This window comes from Halichoerus grypus, chromosome 5 (assembly GCF_964656455.1).
Source record: "Halichoerus grypus chromosome 5, mHalGry1.hap1.1, whole genome shotgun sequence".
Classification (NCBI taxonomy): Eukaryota; Metazoa; Chordata; class Mammalia; order Carnivora; family Phocidae; genus Halichoerus; species Halichoerus grypus.
Window position 1 is genome coordinate 151,763,948 of NC_135716.1, and position 21,048 is coordinate 151,784,995.

The 21,048-nt window shown below is 46.7% G+C and overlaps 1 protein-coding gene across 1 annotated transcript; it reads right to left on the reverse strand.

Annotated features, from left to right (window-relative positions):
- Positions 1-154: 154 nt before the first annotated feature.
- Positions 155-17,654, reverse strand: LURAP1 (leucine rich adaptor protein 1). Its single transcript, XM_036100016.2, has 2 exons — positions 17,345-17,654; positions 155-6,418 (listed from the first exon to the last, which is right to left on the reverse strand). The coding sequence occupies exons 1-2, from the start codon at positions 17,546-17,548 to the stop codon at positions 5,900-5,902; spliced, it is 723 nt and encodes a 240-aa protein (XP_035955909.1). The 5' UTR covers positions 17,549-17,654; the 3' UTR covers positions 155-5,899.
- Between the last annotated feature and the right edge of the window lie 3,394 nt (positions 17,655-21,048).

Genomic DNA, 21,048 nt, shown 5'->3' on the forward strand with positions numbered 1-21,048 from the left:
TTGGTGGTAATATTAATATTGTTATTCTGAGAGTGCTTTGTGGATTAGATAAAAGAAATGAGTAATTATGGAGTATCCTAATTCTATTATCACCTGCGTCCTTGAAAACCAGGATTCTTGGTACAGAAAAAAGGAACTAGACAAGAGATTGAGTAAAAGCTCTTTAATCTTGAATTTGAATTGAAAGTATTAATATGTACTCATGAGGTATTTTACCATATGTATGTTTGTCTGTGTCGGGGGGGTGGTTATACACTATACAGGTGACCTTTGAAAAATGGGTCTGAACTGTGCAGGTTCACTTATACATGGATTTTGTTTTTATAAACACAGTATACTATTATAAATGTATTTTCTCTTCCTTATGATTTTCTTAACAACATTTTCTTTTCTCTACCTTACTTTATTGTAAGGAAAAAATATGTAATACATATAACTACAAAATATGTGTTAATTGACTGTTTCTGTTATCAGTAAGGCTTCTAGTCAACATTAGGCTATTAGTGGTTAAGTTTTTGCAGAGTCAAAAGTTACATGTGGATTTTCAACTGGGCAGGGGGTTCGTGCCCCTAACCTATGGCATCGTTCAAGGGTCAACTGTACTACTTTGTCTACTTTTGTCTATGCTTGACATTTTATATGAAACAAAACAACTGCAAGTGATTAAAAGACATTAAATATATTAAAAACTACAAATTCACAATAATAATTTAAAGAGAGAGCAAAACAAAACAAAATCATCGAACACCAATTTGCTAGGGCATCAATTTACTACTTTAATAGTGATAAATAAGGGAAGAGATTTAAGCATTCATCTTGCTATTCTGGTATAAACTTTATTTTAGGGTAACGAAATAGTCCTAGAGGATGTGAAAAAGTTTTTCTCTATAGAATTAGAATAAAAGAGGGCATAACAGCATTAGAAAAGTCATCATTTTGTAATCTCTAGTGAATTAACCAATTTATAAAACAGACATTAATGGATGTTAAAACAATTTGGCAAAAAGTTGACAGGAACTTTATGATGCAGAATCAGGCTATCACCACCTGAAAAACGGAAGGAACCTGGGACCTGAAATGGACAGTGGAAGAGAGGAGTCCAAGCAGGAACACCTGTACTCCCCCTGTAAGTGAAAAATAAATCTTTATTGCGTTAAATCATTGAAATATGAGGCAATTCATTATGGAAGTTAGCTTATTGTAAAAGAGTATTTATATATAGTAAAACACATAGGTACACAATGATATATATATTTAAAGACACAAACATATCCAAACACATACTAAAACATTAGAGGGTATGCCTAGGTCAGGGAGAGGAATGAGAATAGGGCTCAAGGATCAAAAGAAGAAAATAAAGCAATAGAGGGTCTCGTATCAACTGAGGATGAGTTTACCATGCTCTGAGGAGCATGGTTTAACTTATTAAGGAATAAAAAATAATAATTTAAAAAGGTGGCAAGGAGGGGCGCCTGGGTGGCTCAGTCGGCATCTGCCTTCAGCTCAGGTCATGATCCTGGGGTCCTGGGATGGAGCCCCAAATCACATCACTCTCTGCTCAGTGGGGAGCCTGCTTCTCCCTCTGCCTGCCGCTCCCCCTGCTTGTGCCCTCTCTGTCAAATAAATAAAATAAAATCTTAAAAATAAATAAAAATAAAAATAAAAATAAAAAGGTGACAACGAATCTACCCTTTCCAGAGAGAGCCCAGGCTAGTTCGCTGGTAATTATCTTCTGCCTTGAGGAGCACAGAATGGTTCTAGAGAGGAGGCAGTGTTGAAGACAGAACTTTCTGGAACCGTCCACCATGTTCACCAGGAAAAGTGTCAAGCCTGAAAATTCCCTAAGCTGAGAATTTCTCCCTTCAGTCTCAGCTCTCCCTGGTAGTGATGATGCATTCTCCAGACATGGGGCCTGGACCTGGCCACCACCTTCCCACCACCCTTCACTCCAGGCTGAGGGAGGCTAGCCAAAACATAGGGGCTCATTCTGGGCCTGGGTGCATCCATCTGCCCACCCTCCATCTCCAGTAGGCTGAATAATGGCCCTCCTCCAAAGATGTTCATGTTCTAATCCTCAAAGCCTGTGAATATTTCACCTTTTATGACAAAAGGGACTTTGAAGATAAGGTTACATTGAGGATCTTGACATGGGGAGATGATCCTAGATCATCCCAGGGGGCCCAATATAATCACAAGCATATGTAATCACAACGGAATCCTCGTAAGAGAAAGGAGAATTAGAAAGAGATGAAAGGATGGAAGCAGAGGTCAGAGAGAAGAGAAGATGCTATCTGCTGCCTCCAAGATGGAGGAAGGGGCCACGAATCAAGGAATGCGAGCAGCCTCTAGAAGGTGGAAAAGGCAAAGAAATGGATTCTCCCCTAGAGTCTCCAGGAGGAATACAGACAGGTCAACACCTTGACTTTAATTTAGCCCAGTGAAACTGATTTGGGACTTCTGACCTCCAGAACTGTGAGATACTACATTTGGGTTGTTTTAAGCCAAGGAGTTTCGGTAATTCATCATGGCAGCAGCAGGAAGCTAGTACGCTGGCCCTGCTGCTGGGCAGCGTAGCCTGTTCTAGAAGAGTGACATCTGTGACACCGAGGACTGGGGAATCAGAGAAGACCTTCTGGAAGCCCAAGCAGCCAGACTAACCCAGTTTCATATTACAGTTGTTTTATTGTCTATCTGACCTTGAGCAAATGTCTAAGCAACAATACGTTAATAATGCATTATTTATAGGGTTGCTAAGAATTAAATAGAATAATGTTTTAAATTACCTACTACTACCTAATTACCCACTTAAAAAAAATAATAAGTCACATCTCCTTGTGGGTTTACACACATTCATTTTTCCATTCATTCAACAGGTGTCACCGAGCACCCAGCAGTGCCTGGCCCCTTGCACACAGTGAGCTTGTCTGCTACAAGCCCTGAGCACTTCTCACCCAAGCTGCCACTGAGCCTCCAGTCCGCCCAGTGCTCAGCCTTACCATCCCATCCTAAATGCGGGCCCTTACACTTGCCCACTCCCGTGGTCTCATAGCTCCTTGATGGTCCATCATGCTGTCAGCACCACCCCTTACCCTCCTAGACATTGTTTCTGCAGCTGCCATATCTCAAACCTGCCTTTACCCATTTGTGCCTATCAAACTGGGCTGTATGTACTCCCTTGACCTGTGGAGCTCCCCAACTCCACAGGACCCATCTGGATTTCCTCATCTCAAAGCTCCCCACCCCCACCCCACTTCTAACCTCCTGGTCCGAAATGCTGAGCTCTCTGCCTCTATCATATCTGGGTCTACTGGCCCTCCCTGGAAAAATTGTTGGTCCCGGATAATTTTTCTTGTATCTGCAGTCCAGATTCATGAACCCTTTACCCAATCCAGGTCCAAGGTTCTCTTCCCTCAGAGCCTATAGCTCTTTCTCCAAACACTGAGCTGCCTCTCTAGGGTGGGATTAAGAACCCAAATCTTAAAGGAGAAAAATTGCTCTCTGTCCTTTGGGCTTGAGTGGTGTTGACTGGGTGGGGCAGGGGAACAGACAGGCTGGCCAAGTGATGGCACTGTAGATCTGGGTTCTCTAACCCGGGCATTGCCGTGCATCTACAATGGGTGACACTGGGCAAATCTCTGCCCTCTCTAGGCCTGTCTCTCTAGCCTGTCTGTGCACTGAGGGGCTGGTCTGTAAGGCTGTGCTCGAGCTTGGAGGTTCTATGCAGCTATTCCTGGCAATGGTGCATAATGGCCACAAGAGGGCGCGCAACCCCTTCAGCTCAGAAGTTTGTAGCCTAATCAAACAAGGAAGCTTCAAAAAGAAATACAAGGCTTCTAAGTGAAAAAGGTAGTTTACCCAAAAGCACACTACAAAATGGCAACAGAGTAGGGACTGGAAAAGGGTATTTGTATTCCCAGCCAGAGGGGAAATCAGGACCCCCAAGACCAGGAGAGGTGGTATGGAGAGGGCTGGTAGGTAGCAAAGGAGAAGAGGCTAGGAATATACTTTAGAGATTTTGATCACTTTGAGGGGATGGGAGAAGAGAGGGTCTTTAGGGGAGAGCCACAGGCTGAATGTATTGCCCCAAAAGGACTGGAGTGGTGCTTGCAGAACAAAACCTGAGGAATTTAGGGGAAGTGGAGGTGAACTTGGCTTCCTTCCCTTCCCCAGCATAGAATGAAAAGTAAAGAATGCAGGAGTTATTCTAGGATTTGGGGAAGACCACTTCTTCATGCAAGACGGCACAGCAACTAGGCAAGGATCACCCTACATTCTTTTCTCTCCTTTTTGCCTTCCAATAATTAGTTTCAGGCCCCAGGAAAGATAAGGACCAAAATCTGGACAGTTAGCTGGGGTTCAAAGGGTTAATCTCCAAGCATTCATTCTCTGACATCAGTTATAGCCCCCGCCTCTGACCTGTCCCCTCCTTGGGCCCCAGGTTGGCAGCTTCTGTGTATTCTTTCTTTGCTGTAAATCACTAGGGCCCTAGGCCCCAGGCCCAGAGCTGGTCTCCTACTCTCTCCTCAGGTCCCAGGAGTCTAGGGCTTGCTCTAAGGGAGGAAAGAAAGCAGGCTTCCTCTGGATCTCTCCCCCTCCCAGGATGTGGGCCCTAGGACCAAAGAGCCTCTGTCTTTCCCTGCCACACCCCCTCCCCCCCAACCACCACCCATTGTAACCCAGACAAGGGGATTTGTTGTATCTCAGCCTCTGCCACACATTCTTGTGACCAAATGGAGGAAAGTCCGGGGCAGGATGGGGGAAGGGAAATCACAGGATCCAAGAAGACACCTCCCCCCCTTTGGAAATTATGATACACCTCCAGCGCTCGGAGACTTCAAGCTTCTCCTCCCTCTGATTTCCATCAGCAATGGGGACAGAAGGGGGGGTGGATGGAGGACTCATCGGCATATAAAAGGCCTGTGGAAGTGGAAACCGAGAAGGTGTGGAGACACAAAGGTTGGACCTCCTGGCAGACAGATTTGGAGCCAGAATACAAGAATGGGGGCAACCCCGGGACAGGGAAAGACAGGGGACCAAACAGGGCAGGCCGGACAAACTTTGGAGAGCCGTGGGTAGAGGCCCCCGCGTTTCCCTTCCTAAAAGCACAGATGTAGGAGTGCTTGCATCAGACAGGGATGTGGGCACAGAGGAAGTGAGACCCTCTAGAATAAAATGAGAGCACCCCGTTTAGAAAGTAAGAATCTTTCTGAAAAGAAGCACAAACCTCTGACAGTGAGAAGCTTTCCTACCAGAAGGGGGGAAGGGTACGGTCCTGCTTGCAAGAAGTAACGGTATGGAGAATAAATGGTATGGGCTCGCCTAGCAGCAAGGGCTCAGCCCCCTCTATACTGACCTACCACCCGAGAGACTGGTACAGAGGAAAGGCTCATCCATCCTGGCAGGAAATGACATCACTCACCAGACACGAAGGGATGGTTCTACCAACCCCAAAGGCTTCTGGGAGGACCGATCCATGGAAGGTGGGCCCTGAATGCCCATGTCCCTCCACAGTTCTCCATCTTGGCCAAGAGGGGGGCCAAGACTCCTAGATGTTGGGTGAGGTAATTACTCCATCTCTTCATCAGCGATCTCTTAGGCTTCCTAAATCCCTCAAATCCTTACCTAGTTGCAGAGGAAAAGGGAAAGGTGCTATTGTACCATAAGCCACAGGTCAAGCCTCTAGAGTCAATGTATCTATGGAAATAGCTCTAGGGTCCCCATAATTGAGGGATAAAGGCAGAGCCTCCTCGGGGACCAGAAGGATGGTAAGGCCAGGTTTCCATGGTAACTGCTTCCAATGCTGCCTCTTCCTGGGCCCAGAACGAGGGAGAATAAATTTTAGGGAGACCAGGGCCTAGCGATGAAAGAGCCATAGGAATACAAAAGGGTGGGAAAGTGACTATAAGAAGGTCACATCATCCTGGCACTGCCAGTACCAGTGGGCTTCAGAGCCCAGTTTGGCACTTTCGTCCTCCAGGGGTTCAGGAGGTCCGCCTTGGAGCCCCTCCCCTGGGGGCTTCCACACAGCCCTCAAGCTCCCTAGCCTGCTGGCTGTCAGGTCCACCTCAGTCCTGGCCCTGTCCACACTGGGTATACCCTTTGCCCAGTCCGTCTCAGGACGGGGAGCCCCAGGGGGTCCCTGTTCATCCAGCTCGCTGGGGGCCACCGTGTCTAGGAAGCTGCCAATGGAGAGGCTGTCCAGCCGGTCAGTGGAGCTGGCGTCTGGCAGGCTGTCCCAGCTGCCTCTCCTCGAGCGGCCTGGGCTCCCGCCCGTCAGGCTACATTGGCTGCTGGTGAGGCTGCCGCAGTGGCTGGTCAGCGTCCCCCTCTCCTCCAACAGCCAGCGCACAGCCTCGAGGCCCTCATTCAAGGTCAACAGCTGCTGCAGGATCTTCACATCGATGGCTCGCAGGTAAGCCTGGGGGAGTGGGAGAAGGAATCAGTCTGAGGTTCTGAGCCAGGGGTTTCCCAAATGTTTCCAGAGGCCCCGCTTTGTAGTCCAACCAACCATGCTTCAATTTCAAGAAGCTGGGAATAGAAGCCCGGTTGGTTGAGAGAGTGGGCGTTAGAAGCAGACAGATCACTGTTTAAAATCTCAGTTCGGGGGCGTGCCTGGCTGGCTCAGTCGCTGGAACATGCGACTCTCGATCTCGGGGTTGTAAGTTCGAGTCCCATGTTGGGTGTAGAAATTACTTAAAAATAAAATCTTAAGAAAAAAAATCTCAGTTCTACCACTGATTAGTAGATGACTGTGAACAACTTTCTGTTTTCTTTCTTTTTTTTTAAGATTCTACTTATTTATTTGACAGAGAGAGAGCCGAAGAGCACAGGCAGGGGGAGCAGCAGAGGGAGAAGGAGGCTTCCCGCTGAGTAGGGAGCCCGTCGTGGGGCTCGATCCCAGGACCCTGGGATCATGACCTGAGCCGAAGGCAGATGCTTAACCGACTGAGCCACCCAGGCACCCTGTGGACAACTTTCTTATATTCTCTGAGCCTTGGTTTCCTTGTTTGTAAAACTGGGCTACATTACTCATCTCACAGGATGGCCGTGAGAATTTTGAGATGCTATTTATTAAGTACTCAACACAGTGCTTGACGCAGAGTAGGGTCTCAGTAAATTTTTTTTTTAAGATTTTATTTATTTATTTGAGAGAGAGAGAGACAGCGAGAGAGGGAACACAAGCAGGGGGAGTGGGAGAGGGAGAAGCAGGCTTCCTGCGAGCAGCGAGCCCGATGTGTGACTCGATCCCAGGACCCTGGGATCATGACCTGAGCTGAAGGCAGACGCTTAACGACTGAGCCACCCAGGCGCCCCTCAGTAAATGTTTAGTATTGAAATCTGATCCTACTGAGCTTTGAACTTCCATAGATAGAGTATTAACTATTGAAACAGTCCAGATTCAAAGAACAGCCTGATAGGGAGCCTGGTGTTAATTAGGAAGTAGGGCCAAAGGGAGGCAAGAGCTGGGGAAGAAAGAGGAAGCTAACCTGGTTCCCCAGTCCCCTCAGGGTGTTGGTAGCCATTGTTCAAAGGGTCAGAATCCTGCTGGCTGGGGATTCGGGGCTTCTCTTCACCACACACCTTTCTCCCTGTCTGTACTGGGAGTAAGTCTGATTTACCGGGGAATCTCTAGGGTCCCTCCCAGCTCAGATGCCCTAAGTTATCTTCCCCAAACACAAGTCTGAATCTGTCCCTCCCCCGCTCAAAAGCCTTTCTGGGGTTTGCACTGCTCTTGGAGAAGAAAATCTGAACCCTTTAGCGCTGGCATTCCAAAGCTCTCAGGATGCAGCCCCTGCACGTCTCTCCAGCTTCACCTCTAGTTTACTGCCCCGGGAGCCCCTGGTCTTGTCACACATGACCTTCTGATTTTATTTGCTTTTCCTTGTAATCAAAGTAATGGGTGCACATGGATTAAAGAGGCAAACAGTTCTGTGAGATTTATCATGAAAGTAATAGGCCCCCATCCTAATCCTAAATCTCACTCCCCTGAGACAACTATTAATCATTTTTTTAGCTGTTTATTTTGGTACTTCTTTCGAATCTCCAAATAACATGCTACTTATTGACTTTTAAGTTTTAGGTGTTTTCTCTTGACTTCCCACATGATGGAAGGCTAAGGATTTAACTCTCATTCTACTACCCACTCCTCTGCCATACAGACACCTTTCCCATCTCCCGGTATTCCCAACATATGCAATAAAATGAGCTGTTTGCTGATTACCTTATAAGGATTTGGAAATGCTATTCACAGCTGAGTTGTACAGTTCACTATGGTTACTCTTCATTTTTTACTTCATGTTTTCCTTAGAATAATAATAATAATAATAATAATTTTTAATGATCTTTTAAGATTTTATTTATTTGTCAGAGAGAGAGAGCACAAGCAGGGGGAGTAGCAGATAGAGGGAGAAGCAGACTCCCTGCTGAGCAAGGACCCTGATGTGGGGCTCGATCCCAGGACCCTGGGATCATGACCTGAGCCGAAGGCAGACGCTTAACCAACTGAGCCACCCAGGAGTCCCAATAATAACAATAATATTTATTATTCCTTAGAATTATGCCTTAGAATAATAATAGTAAATGATATATACCACACCTTATTCCATTATTGTTATATTATTATTACCACTACATTACTAGTCCTTCTATTTTACTTCGTTTGCTACATAGTGATCAGTAAGTCATCCCCAAACCCTCTCCCAATTGTCTGAATTTTCATCTCAAGGTATTTAAACATATCACATATTCTATCTATTTCATGTTCTTAGAGGCAGCTCTTCAGAAGCCTTCTGATCTGCCCCAATCTGAACCAGCTGCACAACTGTCCTCCACGGATACCCCTTCACTAGCAACCTAGGGATTCCTCTGCCTCTTTTCCTGAGTTGGATCCCTTGTTTCCTGGGTCCATGTCATCTTCTTTCTTGATTCACTCCTTCACTGTGTGTGTGGTGTATTGCCTCCAGTTCTTCCAGTGGCTTCTTGAGGAAGTCTATATAGAAGGTACATTTGTTGAAGATTCACATGTTTCAAAATGCTGTTCTTCTCCCCTCACACTGTTGACAGTTTGTTGGGTATAGAATTCTAGGTTAAAAATAATTTTTCTGGGCACCTAGGTGGCTCAGTTGGTTGGGCGACTGCCTTCGGCTCAGGTCATGATCCTGGAGTCCCTGGATCGAGTCCCGCATCGGGCTCCCTGCTCGGCGGGGAGTCTGCTTCTCCCTCTGACTCTCCCCCCTCTCATGTGCTCTCTGTCATTCTCTCTCAAATAAATAAATAAAATCTTAAAAAAAAAGTAAAAAAAATCAAAAATTAAAAAAAATAATTTTTCTTCAGGATTTAAGGCATTGTTCCATTGTCTTTTTTTTTTTTTAAAGATTTTATTTATTTATTTGAGAGAGAGAGAATAAGAGAGAGCACATGAGAGGGGGGAGGGTCAGAGGGAGAAGCAGACTCCCCGCCGAGCAGGGAGCCCGATGCGGGACTCGATCCAGGGACTCCAGGATCATGACCTGAGCTGAAGGCAGTCGCTTAACCAACTGAGCCACCCAGGAGCCCTGTTCTGTTGTCTTTTAATTTTCAGTGTTACACTGGAAAAGTCTGATGCCATTCTGATTCCTGGTCATTCATATGTGACGGTCTTCCTATTCTTTGTGGAAGTTTTCAGGATCTTCTCTTTGGTCCCAGTGTTCTAAATTATCCCAATAATCTGCCATGGTGTGTCTATTTTCATCCATTGAATTGGCCACTTGTTGGGCCCTTCTATTTTTTTAAAAAATTATTTATTTATTTTGGGGGGGAGAGGAGCAGAGCGAGAGGGAGAGGGGAAGCAGACTCCCTGCTGAGTGCAGACCCTGACACAGGACTGGGGTGGGGGGAGTGAGAACATGACCTGAGCTGAAACCAAGAGCTGGACGCTCAACCGACTGAACCACCCAGGCACCCCTTCTTGGGCCCTTTTATTTATTTATTTATTTATTTTAAGATTTTATTTATTTGAGAGAGAGAGGGAGAGAGAGAGAGAGCACAAGCAGGGGGAGCAGCAGGCAGAGGGAGAAGCAGACTCCCCACTGAGCAGGGAGCCCAAAGTGGGACTCGATCCCAGGACCCTGAGATTATGACCTGAGCCAAAGGCAGACGCTTAACTGACTGAGCCACCCAGGCACCCTGTGTTGAGCCCTTTTAAACTGGAGACTCGTGTCCTTCAGTTCTGGGAGATTTTCTTTATTTCTTTGATGATTATTTCTCCTCCACTACTTTTCTGTTTTTTCCTGGAAATCCTATTATTTGAATAGAGGGTGTCCTGGATGGATCCTTTTCTTTTTCTCTCTTCCATCTTTTTCTCTATTTGTTCTAGTTTCTGAAATATTTCAACATTATCAATACTTCTACTGAGTTTTTTTCATATTTTCCTATCATGTTTTTATTTCTAAGAGTTGTTCCAGTTCTCTGAATGTTTTCCTTTTTTTTTTTTAAGATTTTTTATTTATTCATTTGAGACAGAGAGACAGAGACAGAGAGAGCATGAGAAGGGGGAGAGGCAGAGGGAGAGGGAGAAGCAGACTTCCTGCTGAGCAGGGAGCCCCACGCGGGGTTCAATCCCAGGATCTGGAGATCACGACCTGAGCTGAAGGCAGACACTCAACCATCTGAGCCACCTGGGTACCCCAATATTTTCCTTTCTAAAAAAATTTTTTTATGATTTATTTATTTATTTGAAAGAGAGAGAGTGAGTGGGGGGGGTGCAGAGGGAGAGAGAGAATCCCCAGCCGACTCCACACGGGGCTCAATCCCACAACCCTGAGATCTAACCTGAGCCGAAATCAAGAGTCGGTCGCTTAATGGACTGAGCCACCAAGGCGCCCCTGAATGTTTTCCTTTTTATAGGTTCCTGCTGTGGCTGCAATAATACCTCTTATCTTTTTAAGGACATAATTTTTTTTTTAAAGATTTTATTTATTTATTTGACAGAGACAAAGTGAGAGAAGGAACACAAGCAGGGGGAGTGGGAGAGGGAGAAGCAGGCTTCCCGCGGAGGAGGGAGCCCGATGTGGGGCTCGATCCCAGGACCCTGGGATCATGACCTGAGCCGAAGGCAGATGCTTAACGACTGAGCCACCCAGGTGCCCCTATAATTAATGTTTTATATAAGTTCTCATCTGCTGGTATTATGTCCATTTCATTCAAGGTGTTTTTTCTGTTTATTTATGCCTGTACAGTCAGAGGGTCTCATCAGATGTCCTACAGCCTCTAGCAGCAGCTCAGACCTCAGAGTGGTCTCTAAAAAGCTGATTGCAAACTTTATGTACATACGTGAGGCCTGCCAACTCTGAGCCTCACTAGTAACCATCTGGCTGGGTTACTTGGGTTAGCCCTGAAGTCAGTATCTCTTGCAGTATTTTTCTCTTGGGTTCACCACATTCACCATATTCTACCCATCTCAAGAATATAACGTAAAGCTGCGAAGTAAGGGGAAAGGCTGTAAGGGTATTTAAGAACACTTGGTACATTTTTACTTAATCTCTCTTTTTTTAAAGATTTATTTATTTATTTGAGAGAGAGAGAGATGGAGTGGTGTATGCAAGAGAGCGGGGTTGGGGGGATAAGGGTGGGGGTGCGGGGAGAGGCAGAGGGAGAGGGAGAGAATCTCAAGCAGACTCCCCACTGAGCATGGAGCCTCACGTGGGGCTCAATCTCACCACCCTGAGATCATGACCTGAGCTGAAATCAAGAGTTGGATGCTTAACCAATTGAGCCACCCAGGTGCCCCTACTAATCCCTCTTGCCCTCAACTTTACTTGTTGTCTCTCAATCTGGAGACCTTCAGTGCTAGTTTTTTTTTAAAATATATATTAATTGATAAATGTTTATTACATTATTCAGGACAGGGGCGCCTGGGTGGCTCAGTTGGTTAGCGTCTGCCTTCGGCTCAGGTCATGATCCACGGTCTTGGGATAGAGCCCCACATCAGGCTCCCTGCTCAGTGGGGAGCCTGCTTCTCCCTCTCCTCCCCACTCATGCTCTCTGTTGCTATTTCTGTCTCCCTCTCAAATAAATAAATAAAATCTTTAAAAAAATTACTCAGGACAGAATTGTCTTACATCTAGAATGATAAACCAGAATATGACTACGTATTCGTACCTTGAGAAAAATACAGGCACTGGAATTAAACGGACCTGGATTCAAATTCCACTTATGCCATTAACAAACCATGAGGAAATTGGAATTTTTTTCCCCTTTAAGCCTTCATTCCTTCATTGTAAAATGGGGATACTATCTCATTAAAAGGTTTATTTTTAAAAATGGAAGGAACATATTCACATGCACAGGATGCTGCCTGACGAGTTTCAGCTCAGGAATGGCAGCTATTTGGCTTCACATACTACTGTAGTCAGCTCGCTCACCACGGCATAAGCACAGAACAAAATTTTGTAACTGAAATTATTTGTGATTTTGGAATAATATCACAACTCTAATTCAATTAAACAAATGATTATTTGGCACCTGGCTTGTCTAATAATTACAAAGATCACGGAGAAACTGTCCCTGCTTGACAGAAACTTGCAGTTTCAATAAGGAGATATGGACACAAATAACTGAAATACCAGAGACTACACAGATTCTTAATGACATACAATAAAAGAGATGATCTTCAGTGATTTCATACTGGGGACAAATAAACAGGGAAACCAACGGTCCTAGTCCATAACCAAACTAAAGATATTAATCAAAACTTCTCATACTAAAAATGCTTCTCCTGCGGTATTGTCTCCTTCCTTCCTTTCTTCCCTCCTTTCTTCCCCTTCCCCTTCCTCCCTTCCCTCTGAACTATTCTTTTCCAGAACTTACTCCAATCTTCTGTTAGGATAAAGAAGTGGCTGGCACCTGGTTGCCCAGTTAGGGAGGGGATCTTAGAGTACAATTCTTAAACAGACATTCACAAACCCTTTTGTTTTCAGCTTCACTTGTGCCCCCAGTTCCAGAAATACCTCATGCTTCCAACTCCTGAGACCTTTGAGAGTTTCTGTAGTGCAAAATGTGTTGCTTTTTCAGCTTTCCTTGCTGCTGGCTTGGAATTCAGCTTTTTTCAGGTCTTCTAAGTTACCACTCTTACTTCTGCTTTTCAGCTTCCAAAATTTTGTTCCTACCATCTTCTCTCCTGTTTTTGTTGTCATAATGGTTTCATGGCCTTTAAAATAATCCTTCTACTGGCTTTTTAGTGAAGTTTCAGAAGGCAATGGAAGTAAATGCATGCGTTCAATCTGCCATCTTGAATTGGAATTCTGGCTGACTTTATTCATCCTTCAAGCCCCAGCCTCAAATGTCATTCCTCCTCTAGGAAGTCTTCCCTGCTCTTCCTTAAGATAGAATTAATCCAGGGGGCACCTGGGTGGCTCAGTCATTAAGTGTCTGCCTTTGGCTCATGTCATGATCCCAGGGTCCTGGGATCGAGCCCCGCATCCGGCTCCCTGCTGGGCGGGAAGCCTGCTTTTCCCTCTCCCACTCCCCCTGTTTGTGTTCCCTCTCTCGCTGTCTCTCTCTCTGTGTCAAATAAATAAATAAAATCTTTAAAAAAAAAAAAGATAGAATTAATCTATTCAGTTATGAAACAATATTTAGGGAGTGTTTCTTATAGGTATCACATTGTGTTAAAGAAAGAAAAGACACCATTTCTTAACCTCAGAGAATTCACAGTTTATGGGTAAGATAAGACAATGACACAGGCACTTAAGATCCAGTGTGGCAAATGCTACGGGAAACAACTGCTATCCAGAGGACCATAACCCAACCAAGGCAGGTAAGAAAATGCTTCCTGTGATAAGGCACATGAGCTGAGACACAAAGGTTAAGGGGGAGGTTGGCGCCCGGGTGGCTCAGTCGTTAGGCGTCTGCCTTCGGCTCAGGTCATGATCCCAGGGTCCTGGGATGGAGCCCCGCATCGGGCTCCCTGCTCCGTGGGAAGCCTGCTTCGCTTCTCCCTCTCCCACTCCCCCCTGCTTGTGTTCCCTCTCTCGCTGTGTCTCTCTCTCTCTCTGTCAAATAAATAAATTAAATTAAATTAAAATTAAAATTTAAAAAAAGCTTAAAAAAACAAAAACAAAAACAAAGGTTAAGTAGGACTTAGCCTGAGTAAGCGGTGGAGAGAGGCATTCCAACCAGAGGACACAGCATGTATCCCCTCCAATTCAAAGTGGCCTTTCCATGGGTGCCTGGCTGGCTCAGTCAGTAGAGCGTGTGACTCTTGATCTAGAGATTGTAGTTTCGAGCCCCACTTTGGGTGTAGAGATTACTTAAAAATAAAATCTTAATTTTTATAAAGATTTTATTTATTTGAGAGAGAGCAAGAGAGCACAAGCAGGGGGAGTGGCAGGCAGAGGGAGATGGAGAAGCAGACTCCCCAGTGAGCAGGGAGCCCGAAGCGGGGCTCGATCCCCAGACCCTGAGATCGTGACCCGAGCTGAAGGCAGGCGCTTAACCGACTGAGCCACCCAGGAGCCCCAAAAATAAAATCTTAAAAATAAAAAAGTAGTCTTTCCAGAGTACAAATCTGACCATGTGACTCCTTAATGAAGACTCTTCCAGGAAGCCCATCCTGGGTTCTAGTAACACTTCTCATCCTGTACCAGAGTTATTAGTCTGTCTCCCTCCTTCCTGTGAACTCAGCCTGTGAGCTCCCTGACAGCAGGTCCTGCACAGTTCGTTGATGGCGCTTAGCCTCAGATTGGATGGGTCAGTCGGCTTTGTGATCTCTTGCCTTTACTATTCTTGGCCCCTCTGGTGGTCTCCAGGATTCAGGGGGTTGAGTTTTAGCGTGTTGATGGGAAATGAATCTGAGAACTAGATTCTATAGTCCTGTGACAGTGGGATTCCCTGACTGTGACAGCAACACTCCCCAGAATAGAAAAAAGCAAGGCTTTCTTGCCAGAAAAAGAAACACTCATTCCATACCATCTCTTTGGAAACAGAAAGGGGATAAATCCTTAGGACAGATGCAGCCTCAAAGGCTACTCCAACCCACTTCTCTTCCCAGGGGGATTCAGGTCCCCCACTACCCCTCTTAACACATACACAGCAGACTCTCTGCCCAGCCCCAGGGTCACAAGTATGGCTTCCTCGTTGCTCAATCCACATCAGGCCCTGGGGTAAAGCCCGGAGATCCCAGGCCCAGCTCCCTGGCCATGGATTGAGATTCTCACACTATTGTTACTAGGACTATATGATCCCACAAGCCCCTGTCCCCTCATCCTCCAAGAGGCAGAAAAACTGAGGCCAACAGAAAGTCAGGGCTCTGCTCAAGATCTCAAAATGACTCAGGAGCTGAGTCAGGACTTGAACCCATGACTTCCCCCTCCTTGACTAAAGCTTTTTTTTCAAGCTGCTCTTTGGGGGTGGGTTGTCGCAGCAACAGTTCTTTGGGTAGGAGGATTAAGTAGGGGAGGTTGCCATTGTTTCCCTTCTCACAAATCCCAGAGTCTGGCTGCTTCACTCAACCGGTGAGAGGGGGAGGGAAGCAAGAGGAAAGGAGCCTAGAGGCAGGAATAACTTTGGCCTTAAGAGCAGGCCTGCCCCCTCCCTGCAGGAGTGCTTAGAGAGCTTGGACCAGTTCTGCCACCAGTGAGTGGCTCCTAGGGAAACCGTCTGCCCAGCCCCCAGCCCCCCCCCCCTCAGTGGGCAGGGCTGAATACACAAAGACATCTTGGCCAAGGAAGGAGAAAGGAATGGGGTAGGGAGCCTTTCCCTGTTCTGGCCCCCAGCAGGCTCCCTCCTTTGTACCTTTAATGGGCAGCCTAGGGTCTCGGGCCAGGCTAGGTCAAGAACGTAGAGACCTAATCAGAAGTTAAAGGTACCCCCTTAAAGTTTACAAACAGCTAATCTCCATCAAAGGCAAAAGAGTGAGAGCCAGAGAAGAGGCATGGCTTCTCCACTGGCTCCCTGTGTAAGCGCAGGTGAGCCCCTTAACACCTGCAAGCATGCTTCATCTATGGGACTGGGGAAAGATGACTGCTTTTCTCACTTCAATGACATAAAATGTCTTTAAAGTGTCTGGCACAAAGCAGATCTCAATGGTGAAAATGTAAAGTGCAGGCAGATCATCTGAGTTCAAAGCCTGGCTCTGCTTTTTACTTTTTGTACGACCTTGGGCGGTTACTTAACCTCTTTGTACCTCAGTTTCTTTATCTATAAAATATCATTTGCCTAATAAGGTTGCTGTGAAGATTAAGCGAATATTTTGTAAAGTGCTCAGCATGATGCCTGGCACCACTTTGTACAATGAAGCAAAGTCAAGCCCCTCCCTTAGGTGGGCAGTCACAGCCCTCTCTGAACAATTTGGCATTCACCTCCAACCTTCAGGCCAAGTACACACATGGCATTTAAATCCTTCCCCCACGGAGCCTTCCCTGATTGCTCTGCCCAGAAAGCTCTCCTCCCAGCCTAAGAGCCCCCATGCCCTCTTTCTCTGCTCTCTCACAGCCCAGCTAGGCAGATGGTGGGCTCCAGAAAGAACTATTAGCTGACACATTCACTGTGGCCTCCTGGTTCTGAGCCAGAGAGAATTCTTCAGTTCCCCAGAACTGGCTGCAAAGTAGTGGCAGGTGTAAATTACCCCCTTCACCGGAACCAGGGCCTTGGGGAGCCTGGGCAGCCCCAAATGCCCTTCTGGCTCTGGATCTAGACCAGCAGCATCAGGGGAGGGGGAGGGTGCCTATTTCCTTCTTTTCTCCCCAAGAAGGTACAGATGAGATGCAAAAATCCAGTATACCTGGGGGGTTCAGAGGTGATGGTGCTGCTACTCTGCCCAGGTTCTAGGAACTTCCAAGTACTTTAAGTGGGGGTTGGGTGGGGGGAGGTTGGGGAAAGGGAGGATGTTTCTAGTGGCCCTAGTCCAGGCGGTTTTCACCCAGATCTCTTCTGTGCTGAATCCTGTCATGAACACCCAGGCCTCAGACGAGCAAACGCTGCACCCAGTTTGCAGTAGAAGAAACTGGTTGCCCTATAATGGCGGCCAGGGGATAGATGGCCCAAGGTGGGGGGTAGGGTGGGGGCAGATTTGTGCTGTGCTAGATTCTCAGTGCTTCCCAGCCTCACCTCTCCCCTCCCAAATATTTGGCAGGAAAAACTTCCAAGAGCCAGTGCCTCCCACCTCAAGTCTTCAGGACCCACTCACCCTTGGAGGGGCAATTAATGGACCCCAGGGTTTAAGAATTGATCTGGGGGGGGGGATCCTGAGGAGTTAGATAGGGAGTTTTAATTCGCTCCTCTCCACTCCAACTCTGGGGGCATAAGTCTGTCCCTTCCAACCCTAGCTGGGGACTCCGTCCTCCTGGCCCATGGAGCCCACACTCACCAGCTCCATCCTCAGCGCCATGATCTTGTCCCCCAGGCCGTGGACGTGGCCGGTGCTCGGCGCCCCCGGGAGCAGCAGGTCGCCGGAGGTTCCCGGCTCCCATTCGCCCCGCAGCCCGCGGAGCAGCCCTTCAGGGGTCTTCCTGCCCACCTTGCCCTCCACATCTCGCAGGTCAGGCGTCTGGGACTCCGCAGTCCACTCCATGCGGGCCTACGGCTGAAGAGGACTGGGCGACCGGACGGCGGGGTCTCGTTGCCGGGATTCTCCTTTCCGCGCTGCGGTGCGGAGCCGAACCGGTGGGTCCCCGCCGGCGCCGCGCGGGGGCGGGCGGAGGGCGCCGTAACACTCAGAAAAGCCGCGCAGAGCGGGGCTGGGCGATTTGTACTTGGATTTGTACTTGAAAGAGCACTAGGAGAGTTCAGTGCCTTCTCCCCACTCTGCCAACTGAATCCAGCCAGTCACACAGCAGGCGCCCAATAAGTGCTGAAAAAAGCTAAGCATCCTCAGTTAGGGATATGGGCGTTTAAGGAACAGTGGTGACAGAAGCTGCAGAAGGTTTTGAAAGGCTTCCTGGAGTAGAAGGGCTGGGTCTACAGCAATGGTTAGAATTTAGCTAGCTACTGACACACACATACACGGTCAGTGTAGCCACTGAATTTATTTTTTATTTTTTTTAAAGTTTATTTATTCATTTATTTTAAAGTAATCTCTACACCCAACATGGAGTTCAAACTCAGACCCGGAGATCAAGAGTTACATGTTCTTCTGACTGAGCCAGCCCACTGCCCTGTCACTGAGTTTAAAGAAGTAGAAAATAACGTTCTTCTGGCCAATGAGAAGCAACCAGTATTGAAGATGAAAAGGTCCCCATGGGCCAGATCATGCTTGATCCTGTAGACTGATGTTTCTTAAGCTTGACTGTCTGTGGTTATGAATTTTCTGCAAATCTTGTTAAAACGCAGATGGTGATTCTGTAGATCTGGGAAGGAGTCTGAGGTTCTTTTCTAACAAGCTCCCAGGTGATGGCCATGCTGCTGGGCCAGGGACCACACTTTGAGTAACAAGGTTATAGAAGATGGTTCTATGGTGCTTGGATTATACTTTATAGGCAATGAGGAGCCATGAAAAACTTTTTTTGTTTTGGCTTGATTTGGGTATTTAATCCAAGTAATTCCAGTGCGTGGTCACAGAAGGATTTACAATGTAAAGATAGTTAACGTGCTCTATCCTTTTCCACCTCTAGCCCCACTCCCCAGAGGCAACGACATTCTACTATTTTTTTCTGGTGTTTATACATATAACCCCACATACACTGGAGCACCTGGGTGGCCCAGTCGTTAAGCGTCTGCCTTTGGCTCGGGTCATGATCCCAGGGTCCTGGGATCGAGCCCCACGTTGGTCTCCCGGTCTCCCTGCTCGGCAGGAAGCCTGATTCTCCCTCTCCCGCTCCCTGGCTTGTGTTCCCTCTCTTGCTGTGTTTCTCTTTGTCAAATAAATAAGATCTTTAAAAAAAAAAAAACCCCACATACACTTATACAGCACTACTATTTATTAATTTTAAATATTGTCTACTGACTTCCTGCTATGATAAATATGATTTATCTCACACTCTGTACTTGCCCTCTTCCATTGACCTATATATTTCTATCATTATTTTTAGATCATTTAATGGTTACCTCTGTAACCTTAAGTAAAATATTTTTCCTTAGTATCTCTTGGTCCACAGAAGGGTTATCAGAGGTTAAAAAAACAGATTTACCTTTTTGAAAAATTACTCTGGATTTTCCAAGGGGAAAGGATTGGAGGGGTGCAAATCTGGAGTCAAGGAAACTGATTGGAAGGCAAGAAACTGAAATGGCCTGGACCAGGGGCTGGTTGTGAGGTTGGAGAAGAGTTAGGCCAGAATGGAGAACTCTTAAGGAGGTAAGATTGACAAGACTTGCTGACTAGTTACATTCATTTATTTATAGTGGCATTCATGAAGGCTTGTTCAAGAAAGCAAATGATTCCAATAAATATTATGGAGAGTCTACTATTTGTTAGCCAGTGTGTGTGGTACAGAGGACGAGCAAACAGACCTGGACTGGTTGCTGGAGTAGAGGATTCATGGGTGACTCTCAGCTGTTTGGCCTGATGCCATTCAAAAAGGAAGGGAACCCAAAAAGAAGCCTAGGAATGGGAAGGGATGATCACAGCAGGGTTTGCATTGAGTTGGAGGGTCCTGTGAAGATTTCCAGCAGGCAGTTGGACGCAGGTCAGCCTAGAGCTCAGAAGAAATGTTAGGACTGCCATTATGATTGTAAGAATCTAGGCGGTAATAGAGGTCAGGAGAGTGGATAATACCTGGATGGCTCAGTTGGTTAAGCAACTGCTTTCGGCTCAGGTCATGATCCCAGAGCCCTGCATCAGGCTCCCAGCTCAGTGGGGAGTCTGCTTCTCCCTCGGACCCTCTCCCCTCTCATGCTCTCTCTCTTTCAAATAAATAAATAAAATCTTAAAAGAAAAAAAAAGATCTACCATGAAGAGTGAGACTGAGCAGTGAAGATCAGGGAGGAGCCCTGAGGGACATCTTTTTCAAATGCTAATAAAATGTGTTAGATTTTCTCTAATACATACTTATTAGGAATAATACAAAAAAAAAAAAAAGGAAAAATCACTTATGTTAACATTTTGGGGGATACCATCCCACCATTTAGGAAGCAGGTGGAATATGGAGAGCTCAAAAAAATCTAACTGGTCTTCTGGCTTCCTCCGTTTCCTTTTAAAACGTTCTCCACAAAACAGTAAAGTTTCTCTTAAATAGGAATATATCACTCCTCTGCTTAAAACTTCCCTGTCTACCTACTCACTTCAAATAAGCATTGCCATCTTCTAGAAACTTGTTAGAAATGCAGTATTCTGCTCTGCCCCAGACTACTGAATCGAAAACTCTAAGAATGGGGCCCAGCAATTTGTGTTTTAAGACGCCCTCCAAGTGATTCTGATGCAAGGTAAAGTTTAAGAACCACTGTGTTAAGCTAAGTGCTTTGTATGTATTATCTCATTAAACCTTAAGGCCAACTCTGTATTATTCTTGTCAATATAGGGCGGCAGGTTAAGAGTGGAATCGAGCTGGGATAACTTGGTCTGAATTCTAGCTCTCCCAGCTTTGTGACCTTGGGCCTCATTACTAAAGTACCTATTTCATGGCTGTTGTGGAATTAAATGAGTTGATGTAATAAAGTGCTTGGAACAGTGACTGGCATAGAGTAAGCATCATATAAGCATACCCCCATTTCACAGATTAGGGAATCCAGGCTGAGACGTGAAGTGACTTGCCCAAGGTCTAGGGTAGTGGTAGAAGCAGATTTTTAATTCCTCTTAGCCTCCAAAGGCATACCGCAGGCCTGGGTTCAGCCTTGCCTAAGCAGGGAAAGCGGGTAGCTGTGTCCCAGGCCTGTAGGCCCTCTGACCCTGGCATCCCGAGTGGTCTCGTCCAAGGCTCTAGGACTCCGACTTGAATCGGGTTTGCCATCCACGATGCTGGGGGCCAAGGCTAAGGGCGGGGGGTGCTGCTGCTCTCCCCCATCAGCCACCCCGCCCGCCAGTTGCGAAGCTGCCGGGGGACTAAGTACTCGGACCCCCGCCGCCGCCGCCCTAAGCACCGCCCGCCGCCCTCTCACCCCGCGGCGGCGGCGGCGGCGGCGGAAGCGGGGAGGCGGGCC